Raw genomic sequence first — 14,935 nt, 5'->3', positions numbered from 1 at the left:
TATTATAATAAAGTTTATATAATTTAATAAGTTCATTGTTTATCTTATTTGATGTGAAATGAACTTTAACCCGAACTGTTCACTCTCCTCAGATGCAATAGATTCTTCTTCTTCAACGCGTCATTGAATGGGATGTTTGAGTGAAGAAAGTCCGTCCAGGTAGATGAAACCCTTTGTGTTTACCTGGAATAGAGCACCGGCGTTAATCGTGAAGGTGACGGTGGGTTTGGATTGGATCACAGGTGGAATGTGGAGCCCTGGATGGAATTAACAGAACGTTCATCAGGTATCGCGAATCACACCGTTGGAAACATGGCCAGGTGACCTTTTGGGTGTTACTCTCTCTTTTGATCCGATGAAGGGTTCATACCTGACCTGAAACGTCAGGTTCTCATTGTTTCTCACGGAGGTTTTAATCTTTATCTTTTTGTGGAAATCTCTTCCATCTAATCAAAACAGAGATAAAATCACCATTTCATCACCAGTGTATTGACGTCACGAAGTTAATTTAGCGTCATCACGTGAATGCAAATTCCAGAGAAGGCGTCGCATCATGTACTGTGATTAACAATTCATATTCACCTGGCGGGAGGTAAACCGTGATCATACAGGTGCTACCCTCAGGGCGACATTGCACTCCGGGAGGGACAGGTTGGGGTTCACTCTCGAATTTCTCCAATTGGGGGAAACTCGACCCTACAATTTTTGGTAGTGGGGACTTAGATCTAGCTATACCTGGATATTGAAACAAAGAACAGGTAAACACCTTCATGTTAACATTCACCAATTCACTTCTCTTTTTAATTTTACACGTCGACGCCATTGAATGTTGATATTACAACCTGAATGACGAATCTTCCCAGGTATTACGTTTGTATCGTGAGTGAAAAACCTGCGATACAACATGTACGAAACGTGCTTTGTGATGTCACAATAGGGAACAATGTGCAGTGGAATTGAAAACAAGGTTGTTTCACAGGTAGGATGATCCATCAATGCGCGGCAGGGGGCTCATCACGGTGTTTCACAGGTAGGATGATCCATCGACGTGCGGTATGGGGCTCATCACGGTGTTTCACAGGTAGGATGATCCATCAATGCGCGGTAGGGGGCTCATCACGGTGTTTCACAGGTAGGATGATCCATCAACGTGCGGTATGGGGCTCATCACGGTGTTTCACAGGTAGGATGATCCATCAATGCGTGGTAGGGGGCTCATCACGGTGTTTCACAGGTAGGATGATCCATCGACGTGCGGTATGGGGGCTCATCACGGTGTTTCACAGGTAGGATGATCCATCAATGTGCGGTCGGGGGCTCATCATGGTGTTTCACAGGTAGGATGATCCATCAATGCGCGGTAGGGGGCTCATCCCTGTGTTTCACAGGTAGGATGATCCATCAATGCACGATATGGGCTCATCACGGTGTTTCACCGGTAGGATGATCCATCAATGCGCGGTCGGGGGCTCATCCCGGTGTTTCACAGGTAGGATGATCCATCAATGCGTGGTAGGGGGCTCATCACGGTGTTTCACAGGTAGGATGATCCATCGACGTGCGTTATGGGGGCTCATCACGGTGTTTCACAGGTAGGATGATCCATCAATGTGCGGTCGGGGGCTCATCATGGTGTTTCACAGGTAGGATGATCCATCAATGCATGGTAGGGGGCTCATCCCAGTGTTTCACAGGTAGGATGATCCATCAATGCGTGGTAGGGGCTCATCATGGTGTTTCACAGGTAGGATGATCGATCAATGTGCGGTAGGGGGCTCATCCCAGTGTTTCACAGGTAGGATGATCCATCAGTGTGCGGTAGGGGCTCATCCCGGTGTTTCACAGGTAGGATGATCCATCAGTGTGCGGTAGGGGGCTCATCCCGGTGTTTCACAGGTAGGATGATCCATCAGTGTGCGGTAGGGGCTCATCCCGGTGTTTCACAGGTAGGATGATCCATCAATGTGCGGTAGGGGCTTATCCTGGGGTTTCACAGGTAGGATGATCCATCAATGTGCGGTCGGGGCTCATCCCGGTGTTTCACAGGTGGGATAATCCACCAATGCGCGTACTGTCCCTCGGATGAACGTGAAACGGGAATCCCGTCTCCCGACATTAGTTGGTGAACGTTAAAGATCCCAAAGTATCCTTCGTGATGAGCAGGTGAGCTATCGCCGGCATCCTGAACAAATTACAGAACAATTCCACCGTAACCTGCACAGGTCCCTGCACTCAGTCAATGACGCGACCCCGACACCTTGTGCCGCATTCAAAAGAAGAAGAAGAATCCATGATGAAACACCATACCGGGTTCTGTTCTGAAGCCTCGTCAGTTCAAACACCATTGAACTTACCGCTAGTTTCACTCACAGTGAAATGTACCTGTTGGAATTCTGCACCTATATCTGGTGGTGGATGCTTCTTCATCACCATCAGGTATTGTGGGATACCTGCCACGTGTTTACTGTGTCCAGTAGATATCAGGTGTGGCAGCATGTTTATACCTCAAGGTGCTGTTCCCACCTGCCAGCTCTTTCACCTTCCACACACCTTTTTAGTACGAGGACCATTTTGATGGACACAAGACACATTGGTCGTTCTTGGTTCTTGTACAAGTTTCCGGCCGCACAAGGAACGACTTTGCTGTCGATCTCTCAAGGTTAGACCACTCACCTTAGTCTGGAAGTGCTGAATTCCTGCCCATGGAGCTCACCAGGTGTTTTGGTTCATGGTCCTGATGTAACAGCTTTCAATACCTCATCATCGTTACCTGAATGTTGGTGGATGTTGTGGGCGGTGCCACGCGTTGTTGTACCTTCCAGTGTGTGTTCATGGAAGTCCAGGTTATCAATGGCACTTTGAGTGAATTTTCCACCTGTAAGGTTTGTGGGAATCAAGAGCTCACCTTGTTCCTGGTCTCCTCACTAGTCCGTGACATGGAAGCGATACATCTCTGGCTCTTTGATACCTGATGATATTGATAAAACGGTTCAATATTTAAACTCTTTCTTTACTCCTGGTTTGTTTTAAGGTGTGAAATGCTCGTGGGGATACCTTCTACAGGTGCACAAATACCTTGATCCATATTCAGCACTTTTTCCCGATTTCTCTCACTCAGTTCCAATTTTAAGTCTGACTCATTCATCTCTGGAGTTGCATCATTCACCATCCAGGTCACGTGATTGTAGATGTAGAGGGACACAGGTACACATTCAGGTGCAGAATTACAGCGATGAATAAACAGCGATGGATCATCTTCTGGGTTCTTCTTCTACTCCGTTTCTCACAGGTGTCCTTCACATCATTCCGGAATGATTTCGCAGAATGGTGGAAGATAACGTTCTTTTCAGGCTTAGCACCTGTGGTTGTGGATTCGTCACCGCTTTCCTCTGCACGTTTCTTCAGGCAGGTAACCTTTGATAGAAGATAACCTGTTGACATATCTGATGAACAAATGATAGAAGATTTACCTTTTTGTAGGACTATCATGACCTTTGATCCACGGTCTGCGGAGTATTCTTCATTCCTTTTTGAGAATGGAGCACCTGTATAAAGTGGTATTCACTATACGAGGTACGGACAACCAGCACCTGTATTTGTGGTGAAGTGAACTCAGAAAGATGATTGTGTTCGGATCTTCAGATAAGTTACCATCTTTGTAAGAGGTGAACTACTGCAGAGTATCATCATGTACTGGATCACAAGTGTGTTTCATCTGCAGGTTAGACTTTGTCATATTTGTACACACACAGGACTTGTGGTACCTGAACTCATTATCAATCATGTCACCACAATTGTTACCATATACCTGCATACCGTGCACCATATCATCATCACTGAGTACCTTTTCTTGCTCCCATATCACATTTTGTCGATTATCCTTCGTACTCACAGGTAGTAGTTGATGTTCACCTGTGTGATCTCGTTCCTTCACACAAACGAAGCACTGATTTCTATGGTCTATGGATTTAGTACTGGATGACCCAAGGTGGATCGACACCTGATGGTCCCAGAGTTCGTTTCTGCATTTTTGTCACATGTGTTGGACACATGTGATGATTTCACTTTTTCACAATTTCCACATGTGACATGACACATGTTTCGGATTCGTCACTTCCGCCCTTGTTCTTATTATATACTGTTAGGATTTTTAGTTTCAGGTAATATTGTTGTTAAGATTTCTGTGTGAAATGGAGATGACTTTTGTAAAAGGTAAAAATTAATGTTTGTGAAGGAAAAAGAAAAAAACGCGGCAAAGAAACCGGAAGATGAGAGAGGAGGTGATCAGCAGGGAGAGGAGGAGACAGGTGACGTGGAAAATTTTGTGACGTCCCCTAACGAGGCACAGTTCCAGGCGTTAAAAAGATTGGAACTTGGAACTTAGGACTTTGGTCAAATACTGTAACTTGGAGGTCCGAATTAATATGAAGAAGGCAGAGATTCAGACGTCGGTGGTGGAATATTTCGTGGGAATGAGAAAATGGGAAGAGGTAGCATTGGATTGGGTACCAGAGGGAAAAGGAAATATGGAGCTCTGGAAAATGGAGATGCAACTGCAGAGCCAGGAACGATTTAAAGAGTTGGAATGGAAAGCAGAAAAGGAACAAGAAGAAAGGAAAGCTGAAAGGGACTTAAAGGAACGGAACATGGAGTATCAAAGGGACTTAAAGGAACGGGACATGGAGTATCAAAGGGACTTAAAGGAACGGGACATGGAGTATCAAAGGGACTTAAAGGAATGGGACATGGAGTATCAAAGGGACTTAAAGGAACGGGACATGGAGTATCAAAGGGACTTAAAGGAACGGGACATGGAGTATCAAAGGGACTTAAAGGAACGGGACATGGAGTATCAAAGGGACTTAAAGGAACGGGACATGGAGTATCAAAGGGACGTAAAGGAACGGAACATGGAGTATCAAAGGGACTTAAAGGAACGGGACATGGAGTATCAAAGGGACTTAAAGGAACGGGACATGGAGTATCAAAGGGACTTAAAGGAACGGGACATGGAGTATCAAAGGGACTTAAAGGAACGGGACATGGAGTATCAAAGGGACTTCAAGGAACTGGACATGGAGTATCAAAGGGACTTAAAGGAACTGGACATGGAGCATCAAAGGGACTTAAAGGAACGGGACATGGAGTATCAAAGGGACTTAAAGGAACGGGACATGGAGTATCAAAGGGACTTAAAGGAACGGGACATGGAGTATCAAAGGGACTTAAAGGAACGGGACATGGAGTATCAAAGGGACTTAAAGGAACGGGACATGGAGTATCAAAGGGACTTAAAGGAACGGGACCTGGAGTATCAAAGGGACTTAAAGGAATGGGACATGGAGTATCAGAAGGAAATTGTACTCAAGGAGGTTGAAATACCTGGAGGACGGAGAGAAATCTTATCCAAGCCAGATAGTTCGACAAGTCAGAACTCTTGGGATGCTGGTACACATGTAAGACTGGTTCCACCCTTTATAGTCCTGGCACTGGCATAGAAACCTGTATACATCTCAGAAGGCATAGACTTTGACAGTTGTTTGGAGAATGGGATACCCCGAGCTTCAATAATCTACTAGGTGGAATTCCTGAATTTGTAGCATAAGCTAGAAAATGGCCATTTTCCAAAATGGCCGCCACTGGGCCAGTGCCAAACAAGAAATGCCTATAAGTTTTGATAGGAACATAGTAGATTGATGATTTTGGTGTATATTATGGGGTTTTCAGGTATGCCGAACACAGTGGTGCTGTTAAAAAATATTTTAGACATTGCCTATTTGCCGAAATCCAAGATGGCCACCACCAGAAGTTTGTCAATCAAGAAAACGTGTATAAATTTTAATACAAATGTAGTAGAGTGATGATTTTGGTGTCTATTTTGGGGGTTTCAGATATGCCTGACATAGTGGTGCCATCAATAAACATTTTAGATGTTGACTAGTCATTAAAATCCAAGATGGCCGCTACATGAAGTCCGTCAATCATGAAAATATGTATACCTTTTGATAGAAACGATGATGGATTATGATTTAAGTGTCTATTGTGTAGGTTTATAGTATTTCATACCTAATAAAATTGGCTATAGGGAAACTAGAGCCTGTCATTTTCTGTTTTAAGAAAGGGCATTTTCTATTTCATCAATTCTCAAACTGTTAATTTCACTTCAGCCTAGCAACTCAAAATGTATTAACATGTAAGATATAGAACATAAAGTACAAATTTCATTTCAGAATAGTACCAAATTCTGGTATTTTAACCGTTTTTCTGCTTTGAAATGGAAAATGACATTCCCTAGGCAAACAGTAACATTTAGATATTAGCTAGTTTTGGACAAAAAATTTTAATAACAAGAATGAAAGTAAAAAAAACATTGCAGAATAATATTACACAGCACAGATGGAATGATCGCCAGTCATGGTATGAATATGATTTCAAGCACAGAGAGTGGTAAGATATGACAATCCAATTAATTATCATGTCCCATCCCGACACTGTTTGAACAGCCATGATTTAATGTACTGTCTTATCTGCATTACTCAAGATGTCACTGGCTGACTCCTTATTTTGACACACTGATTCTTGTTGCTTGTGACAAAAGATCACACAATTTTGCCCTGCCTTTTTGCTTGGGCACCGCTTTGTGTCGCACTTTCCCATGCATTTACAGATGACAAGCTTCTCATGGGGTCGTCGTTTGACACATTTTGCAGGCAAGAGAATATCATTATCAATCACCCAGCCATAGTTTGTTGGATCTGGAGATGAGTGGAAGTCATCGAGAAGGCACAGCGCATTACGCACAACAAAAAAAGCTCTCTGTATATGGCCGAGAATGACACTTGATGTAGGGCGTAGGGATTGTAAGGGCTTTGGCGTCGTAGCTCGGATATGGCACTCCACTCGAAGCTGGTCGAAGGTTAGAGATTCTGACTTGGACTTTGCACCAGCCCACACATGAACGAGGGACTCCTCAGCTTTCGTCACATCCTCTTCCGTTAACTGATTTGACTCAGCAAAATCGGCCAGAAACTTCTGTGGCTCACATGACAGAGATGCGTGTTTTGTGCCAATCTTGCTTAGCGTATCATCGCCAGTGAGGACATGAGCCTTCACTATGACTCTGCCCAGTCCCACTCCCAACTTATCTGCGAGAACATGAAGTGGTAGATGACGCCTGTGCTTACCAGAGCCAAACTCTTCCCACAACTCTTGAAGACCCCTCTTTCTCGCAATTGAGGGATAAAGCAAAGTAAACGCACTATTGTGTCTGTGTCATTGGAGATCACAAGCAGCCGACTACTCCCACGAGTCACGACCCACCTCCCATGCACAGTGAAGAAATAGGCGATCATCAGCTTCCTCCAAATGACATGTCAACGCTTCGATAGATTCTGAGGTTTCGCAAGATGGTGGTGCTGAGGACCTCCCTGCATGCAGCAACTGTGCTGGCACAACTTCCTCATCGTGATGCAGCCACTGAGTATAGCGGTCAGCTTGATGAGCTCAGGCATTGATGCCAGCCGGCGGGATAGCTGCTGCAGCTTGGTTTGAATTATATTGCCCTAATAATCTGTGAGAAATCTCTTAACATCTCGATTATAAACCTCCACACTGTCATTAAGGTTCATCATCATCTCTCTTATTTCTGTCATTGTAAATCCATACCCAGCCTGAATGAGAGGATCTCGACGTGATATGATCTTAATGAATACATCAGTCTTAACATGGAATAGCCCAGGGGGGGGGACTAAAATAGCCCCCCCTCGAAATTTTTCGCGATAATTTTTTAACGCAAAAAGATCTCGCGCTGAAATTTCATGACTTTTTTCTTTCACATCTCGCGCACATTTTAAGACCCTATTTGCGAAAATCGGGGGTACGGTTGCGGAGATATAGCACATATTCGTGTCCAACGTCACAAGAAAATGGCGGTTTCCAATGATTTTGTGTGTACAATGTATGGGTTTTACAAGAAGTGTTGTCAGAAGAATGTTTTTTTCCCTTTTCAGAAGGGAAATGACATTCTTTGTCAGAAGAATGTTTCCCAAAAGGGATAACATCCCTTTTGGCTATCATCAACTATTCTAGATAACAAAACAATGAAAAACAAAAGATTTAAAAACAAAGAAATACATAAGAAATTAAAAACAAAGAAACACAAAAGAATTGGGAAACAAAGAGAGAAACAAGAAAATTATCAATCTAAAAAAATGTCAGTGGACAAATAATTTTACATTTTTCATATTGTTGATAGTGGATTATAATGAATTATTCTAGATATACAAAAATTAAATACATAGTGATAGAATAAAACAAAGAAGTGCACAAGAAAATTAGTAACATAATAATATAGCAAAAACGACTATTTTCGAATTGCATGTACATTGTGATCCATGGGACTGCATTTTCATACCTTGTGTCTCTGCTTACTCAAGTCTTTTATAAACAGGTTTATTTACTGATACTAATCCCTGCCTAATCTGTTCCTAATCCCTTCCTAACCTGTTCTGAGAAAGACAAAAGAGTAAATTGACACTGTTGATAAGCATCACTTCTTGTTCCTACTAATCTGCTTCTACTCTCCTTTCAGCATCCCCATTCAATATTTATACACTGTATCAAGTGAACAAGTGAACTTGGATGTTGTCTATTTAGTCCATACAATGATTCAACTGTTCTAGTCATTACTTGTTCAGCTAGTACTGAAGAGACATCACATCTTTCTCAATTTTGGATTCTTTAGAATTTATCATTTGGATGATTATCACCAATCATGGCTTCAACATCAAGTGGTGTACCCAGGAAAAGAACAACAAAGGTGAGTTACAGATTTTCACTTACAGTATTTCTTTGAGCCACTTGTATAATATTGCTTCTTCATTCAGATATTTTTTGATGTGTTATTTGATGACAATAATGCATTTCTTATGGCATGTAAATTGAGTAATTGATATTTTATATTCTATTTCATTTCATTTATTTATTTTTATATCCAAAGTAAAAAAAAAAGGAAAATAAGAAAGTGAGCATAATTTAGAATGTAAATATACTATTCATAAAAATCATAACATTTGAAAATAGTGAAACATTGTCAACATATAAAACCAAACATTATTCTAATTAGTATTGTTTATATCCTTTGTCATTTCAGCGTAAACATGTTGAGCCTGAACCTCCACCTCCGCCTCAGCCAGAACCTGTGCCTGAACCTGAGCATGACCTTGACCTGGAGATGCAACTATTTCAGCAATTTCGACAGTTCGAAAGTGACGACGATGACTACGACGAGCTGGTTGGTCGCCTTTCTCCAGAGGAGTCAGATGATGAATACTTAGAACATGCAGATGAACCCCCTGCCGAAGATCCTGAAGCGGAGGAGATGAATCCCTTTCAACCAAAGAGAGCTCTCAAAGCAGTGAACAGCGTCGACACCTCGTTAGATCCTGAGAACTATGATCCATGGACTTTACCTCATCCTCCAGAAGAATACACAGTATGCCTTGCTCTTCTGCCTTGCTCCTGCCTTGCTCTTCCCCCTCCTCAAATAACACCTCACTGTGCCTCACCCAATCTCCATCAAACCTTTTGTCTTCCCCATTCTTCCCTTTCTCCAAGCTATTCTGAAATCTCTGACACACCTTCAACAGCTCTCCCTACCTCTTCCTCCTCTTCCACATCTTACCCTACCCCTCCCCCCCCCCTGTTCTGGACCCGATGCTTCCCCTTCCTCTTCATTAACGGTATGGACCTCAAACATCCGGGGCCTTCGCTCAAACTTGACTGACCTCTCCATACAGGTTGCTTCTGACAAACCAGATGTGATCTGCTTAACAGAAACTTTCCTCCTTCATGATGTCTCTGATGCCTTGGTATCTCTCCCAGGTTACTCCCTCCTCCGGTATGATAGACCTGATCCTCGTCCTGGAGGTGGGGTTGCTATCTTTATAAAAAACTCTCTTCCTCACTCGCCCTCCACTGCCCTCTCTCCACCTTACCCCCAGGAATACCTTTGGCTACGGCTTCCCCTTCGCTCCCACCTTTTGTTCATATGTGTGTTGTACCGTCCACCAATCAGCAATGACTCCATCTACATCTCACTGTCTGATAATATGGACCAACTTCTATCTACCCATCCCAACTCTCTCTTCCTCATATGTGGTGATTTCAATTGTCACCATGCCAGTTGGCTGGGTGTGGGTACCTCTCTCACCAGCCATGGCTCTTCAGCAAAGGACTTCTGCGACTCACTGGGACTGACACAATCTGTCAATTTCCCGACCCGGATCTCAGTCAACGGAGCATCTTCTCTTCTGGATTTGGTTATGACAAACTTCCCTGAAAATGTCTGCTGCTCTTCTTCTGCTCCAATCGGCTCATCTGATCATGTGCTTGTCAAAGTGGACATCTCTCTGACCATTCTCAGAGAGCCTCCTCAGCGTCGACGAGTCTGGCATTTCACTCAGGCCAACTGGCACGGTCTTCAAGCAGCCATCAATCATCTGGACTGGTCTCCCATCTCTACCGCCTCTGACATCAACTCATCCTGGGAATTCTTTCAAAGTAAATTGCTCTCTCTCATGCACAGATTTATACCATCTCGTCTTCAGTTGTCATACCCTTCCTCCCGTCCATAGTACACGGAATCTTGTGGTGAGGCTGTTGCCCTGAAACAACTTGCTTTCGTCTCCTGGAAAGCAAATCCAACGGAAGGAAATCTCATTTCCTTTCACAAAGCCCGAAACAAGTGTGTGTCCACCCTCAGGAGAGCCAGGAAACAATATCTCACCATTCTCAAGACCGAACTCTCTTATCTGTCTCCCTCTTCCAAATCCTGGTGGCGTCTGGTCAAATCTGTTTCTGGTGTTTGTTCCCCCTCCATCCCCTCCCTCACCTCAAACGGCTTAACGGCTGACTCCGCACGTGAAAAAGCTGAATGCCTCAACTCTGTGTTTGCCTCTAAATCTTGTGTCCCAAACCCATCCCTCTCTGTACCCACCGTACCCAGTCGTACCCAGCTGCTCCTGGACTCTGTGTCCTTTCCTCCTGACAAGGTGGAAAAGTTTCTGTCAACCCTCGACTCTGATTCTGCAACTGGTCCTGACGGCATCAGCCCACGGGTCCTAAAATCATGTTCTTCTGCTCTTTCACTCCCTCTTTCTGTTCTCTTCACCCTCTCTTTTGCTCAAGTTCATCTGCCATCTGCTTGGAAATCAGCCAACATCACCGCTTTGCACAAAAAAGGTGCAAAAACAGATCCCAGCAACTACAGACCAATCAGCCTTCTCCCAATTATCAGCAAAGTCATGGAATCCATCATTGCTTCAGATATTAAATCTTTCCTCTTCTCCAATGGCTTGATCTCTGATCATCAATTTGGTTTCAGACCTGGTCACTCTACTCTGGACATGCTGCTTCTGCTTTCTCAACAATGGATGGAGGTCCTCAACGCCAAACAGGAAATTAGAGCTGTCTCCCTTGACATTTCACGTGCCTTCGATACGGTCTGGCACCCTGCTCTGCTCTCCAAACTCTCCTCCTTTGGTATCCATGGAAATCTCCACGCATGGCTGGCGGACTTCCTCTCTGGTCGTAGTCAACGTGTGGCCCTGAATGGGTTTCTCTCATCTCCTCTTCCTGTTCAGGCTGGAGTTTCCCAAGGTAGTGTTCTGGGCCCTGTGCTTTTTCTGGTCTTCATCAATGATCTCTCTGACTCTCTTGAAAATCCTCTCTATCTCTTTGCTGACGACTCTACTCTCTGTCGCTCCATTCCTCATCCCTCAGATCGGCAGTCTGCAGCCTCCTCACTCTCTGCAGACCTGGACAAAATCACAGACTGGTCAAACAAGTGGAACATGTCTTTCAATCCTGACAAATCTCACATTCTTACAATGTCTCTCCGAAAGGACCGACTGGACAACCCTCCCATCTACTTTCTCAACAATCCTCTCCAAGAAGTTCTGTCGCTCAAGCTTTTGGGTCTCACTATCTGCCATGATCTTTCTTGGGAAAACCACATTTCCAAGCTGGCCTCCAAAGCCAGTCGCCGACTGGGCATCCTCCGTCGTGCGAAGTCCTTCCTTGGCACACCTGAGCTCCTCACCACATACAAGGCTTTCATCCGCAGCTCAATGGAATACTCTTCCCCCCTCTGGGCTGGTGCTCCTGCCTCACACCTGGCTCGGCTTCACGCTGTTGAATCCAAAGCTTTCAGAATCATTGGAATCTCCCGCGATGAAGCTATCTCTGAGGGCCTTTCACTCACTCACCGCAGGCAGGTAGGTGGTCTTTCTGTCTTCTACCGACTCCTCTCCGGCCTTGCTCCCCCAGCTCTCTCTGTGCTCTGTCCCCCCAATATTCCTTCAGGTCGCACAAGATCTGCCTGCAACCCTCTTATGGTTAAACTGCCAAAGTCTAGGCTCTCTGCTCACCTTCACTCCTTCATTCCTCTTTTCTCCCGCCTCTGGAACAAACTCCCCCACTCCCTTCAATCCCACTCCTCCCTCCAGGTCTTTAAAACAGCTGTTCACCACCATCTCTTATCTTCCCCCATCGAAAACCTTGATCTTTTCTACCCCCGGTAATTCACCCCAGAGTCCTTGCAGTGTTCATATGTTTTAATCCTCTCCCACCTCCCCCCAAGTCCTCCCGATGTCCCTGCTCTCAAATGTTGTGTTTGTGTCCTTCCCCTTCTTCCCCCTCTCTTTTGTGTCCTCCCCCCTCTCTCCCCATCTTGTCTGCCGCTCCCCTTGTTTTTTGTGTTTTGTGTGTCGGTTTGTCTTTTTGTGTGATTAATGTTTGCTCTTTCACGAGCCTCGATCTTGTATACAAAAAAAAAAAAAAAAAAAAAAAAAAAAAAGTTGTAGTCGAGAAACCGAAACGAAATGACCCAGGGAAAAGCATACATTGGGAAACAGCCCAGCCACAAGCAAGAGGACGACAGAATATTGCCAATGTCTTGGCAGGAATTCCTGGTGTCAATCGGAATGCAAGACATGCAGATACTCCTGTGAAAGCCTGGGGGTGCTTCTTCTCTGACGACATGCTTGCTGTTGTTTTGACCAACACAAACAAAAAGATCAACAAGTACCTTTCCAATTTGACCACAGAAGTACGCAACTCGGACAAGAATTCGTACCTTCGTGAAGCATCGGCAACGGAAATAGAGGGCATGCTCTACTACAGAGGAATGCTCGGTCAGAATCTGCTAGACGTCAAATGGCTCTTTGGCGATCGAGTTGGTCATCCGGTTTTCGGCGCTACAATGAGCAAGAACCGATTCAAGTTTCTGCTTACCAAATTGTCATTCGATGATAAGGACACAAGACCAGAGCGATGGAGAAACGATCGTTTCGCAGCGTTTCGCGAGCTCCACGACTTGCTGAACAGGAATTGTGCAGAGGCCCTGATACCCAGTGATTTCATCACGATTGATGAAACCTTGTATCCAATGCGATCCGGAATTTCGTTCAGGCAATACAACAGGAGCAAGCCGGCAAAGTATGGCCAACTGTTTCGCTCGCTGAACGATGCAAGACATCCTTACACGTTCTTCAGTCGACCATATGCAGGGAAGCCAACCGGTGACCACCCTACCCACCACTATGTGACAGGAACTGAAGAGGTAGTCAAGAACCTCATAAAATCAAATGGAGGAGCACCGACAGTTGCGAGGCCGCAATCTCACCATTGATCGGCTGTACACGTCACTCCCACTCACAGAATGGTATTCGAAAAAGGAATAACAGTCACAGGCACAATACAAACAAACAGAAAGGGGTTACCCCAAGAAATGAAGACGACTGATGGACGAGAGGAGCATTCCTACAAAGTTGCTTGGTTCAGGGAAAACAAGAACGTGAGCCTCCACTCATACGTGGTAAACACCAAGTCATCAGGGACAAAGAATGTACTGTTGGTCACATCCATGAAACCCATCCTCGGAGTCACAAAAGACGATGGGAAACAGAAGCCGGCTGCATACAAACTGTACGACTACACAAAGGGGGGGATGGACGTCATTGATCAACGGGCAATGAGTTTCACCTGCAAGCCGAAATCCAACCGGTGGACAATTGTGGCCTTGGCATACCTCCTCGATACCTGCCGAGTCAACGCACTGACGATCTATGCTCTCAACAAAGGAGAGAAACCATGAGAGCTCGATTCGTTCGACTTTGGACTGACGTTAGCCGAGCAACTGACTACCCCTTTCATACAGGCGCGTCCTCTTCGGGGATTATCGACACCCATTGCCCAAAAGATGAAGAGAGCACTAGGAACAGAGGCAGCCGGCGTGCAACATCGAGAGCCAGGGGGAGATCTGTTGGACCATCATGGCGATTCTCGTCGTCGTTGCAGGGCCTGCTTAGATCAGTCACATGGAGAAGGACATAAACTGAGGAAAAAGGCCATGCCAAAGAATCCAAGCCAGTGCCAGGTTTGTGGTGAGGCATGTTGCAAAGAACATACTGTTCACTTCTGTCTGGCATGCTATGCAAAACAAAACTAACTGAAAGAAAAAGGAAGAAAATTGGACTTCATGCTGAAAAATTGACTTTCAGGATTATCAATTGTCAGGTGTCTCTTACATTTTGTAAACAATAACAATCTCGATTTGATTATGATATTGATCTAATTTGCACATCTCTTCATACATAAATTACAGTACGCCAAGTTCAAATGATTACATGTATGCCAGTCAAGATTGCATACATGTACACTTATTAGTTATTACCAGATAAAGAAATGTTTGCCATCTTTTCCATCTACAATTTTAGGGTACAGTACAGTCCATGTTTTGCATAAATTAGATCGAGTTAGACTTTGAAGATACAAGGGTAGAGTTGTTTGTTCCTGTCATTGTACACCGCTCCTTTCCTATGTCATCTCCAGGCATTGAAAATCGTCATTGCCGGGCACCGAAGGGGGCTCGGCA

At 44.6% G+C, this 14,935-nt stretch overlaps 2 protein-coding genes and 1 long non-coding RNA gene across 3 annotated transcripts in view; 2 read left to right on the top strand and 1 right to left on the bottom strand.

Moving 5' to 3' along the window:
* The window catches only part of LOC144889694 (uncharacterized), a 798,143-nt gene that overhangs the window by 171 nt on the left and 783,037 nt on the right, over positions 1-14,935 (bottom strand). The window lies entirely within an intron of this gene.
* Positions 1-14,935, top strand: part of LOC137418362 (E3 ubiquitin-protein ligase Midline-1-like) — a 466,393-nt gene that overhangs the window by 113,453 nt on the left and 338,005 nt on the right. The window lies entirely within an intron of this gene.
* Positions 181-14,056, top strand: LOC144889683 (uncharacterized). The gene is made up of 4 exons (XM_078770871.1): positions 181-320; positions 8,744-8,818; positions 9,152-9,493; positions 12,858-14,056. The coding sequence occupies exons 2-4, from the start codon at positions 8,774-8,776 to the stop codon at positions 12,861-12,863; spliced, it is 393 nt and encodes a 130-aa protein (XP_078626997.1). The 5' UTR covers positions 181-320; positions 8,744-8,773; the 3' UTR covers positions 12,864-14,056.

This window comes from Myxine glutinosa, chromosome 1 (assembly GCF_964187855.1).
Source record: "Myxine glutinosa chromosome 1, kmMyxGlut1.1, whole genome shotgun sequence".
Lineage (NCBI taxonomy): Eukaryota > Metazoa > Chordata > Myxini > Myxiniformes > Myxinidae > Myxine > Myxine glutinosa.
Note: the sequence above shows the minus strand (reverse complement) of the source record. Positions and strands in the feature narration are given on the sequence as shown.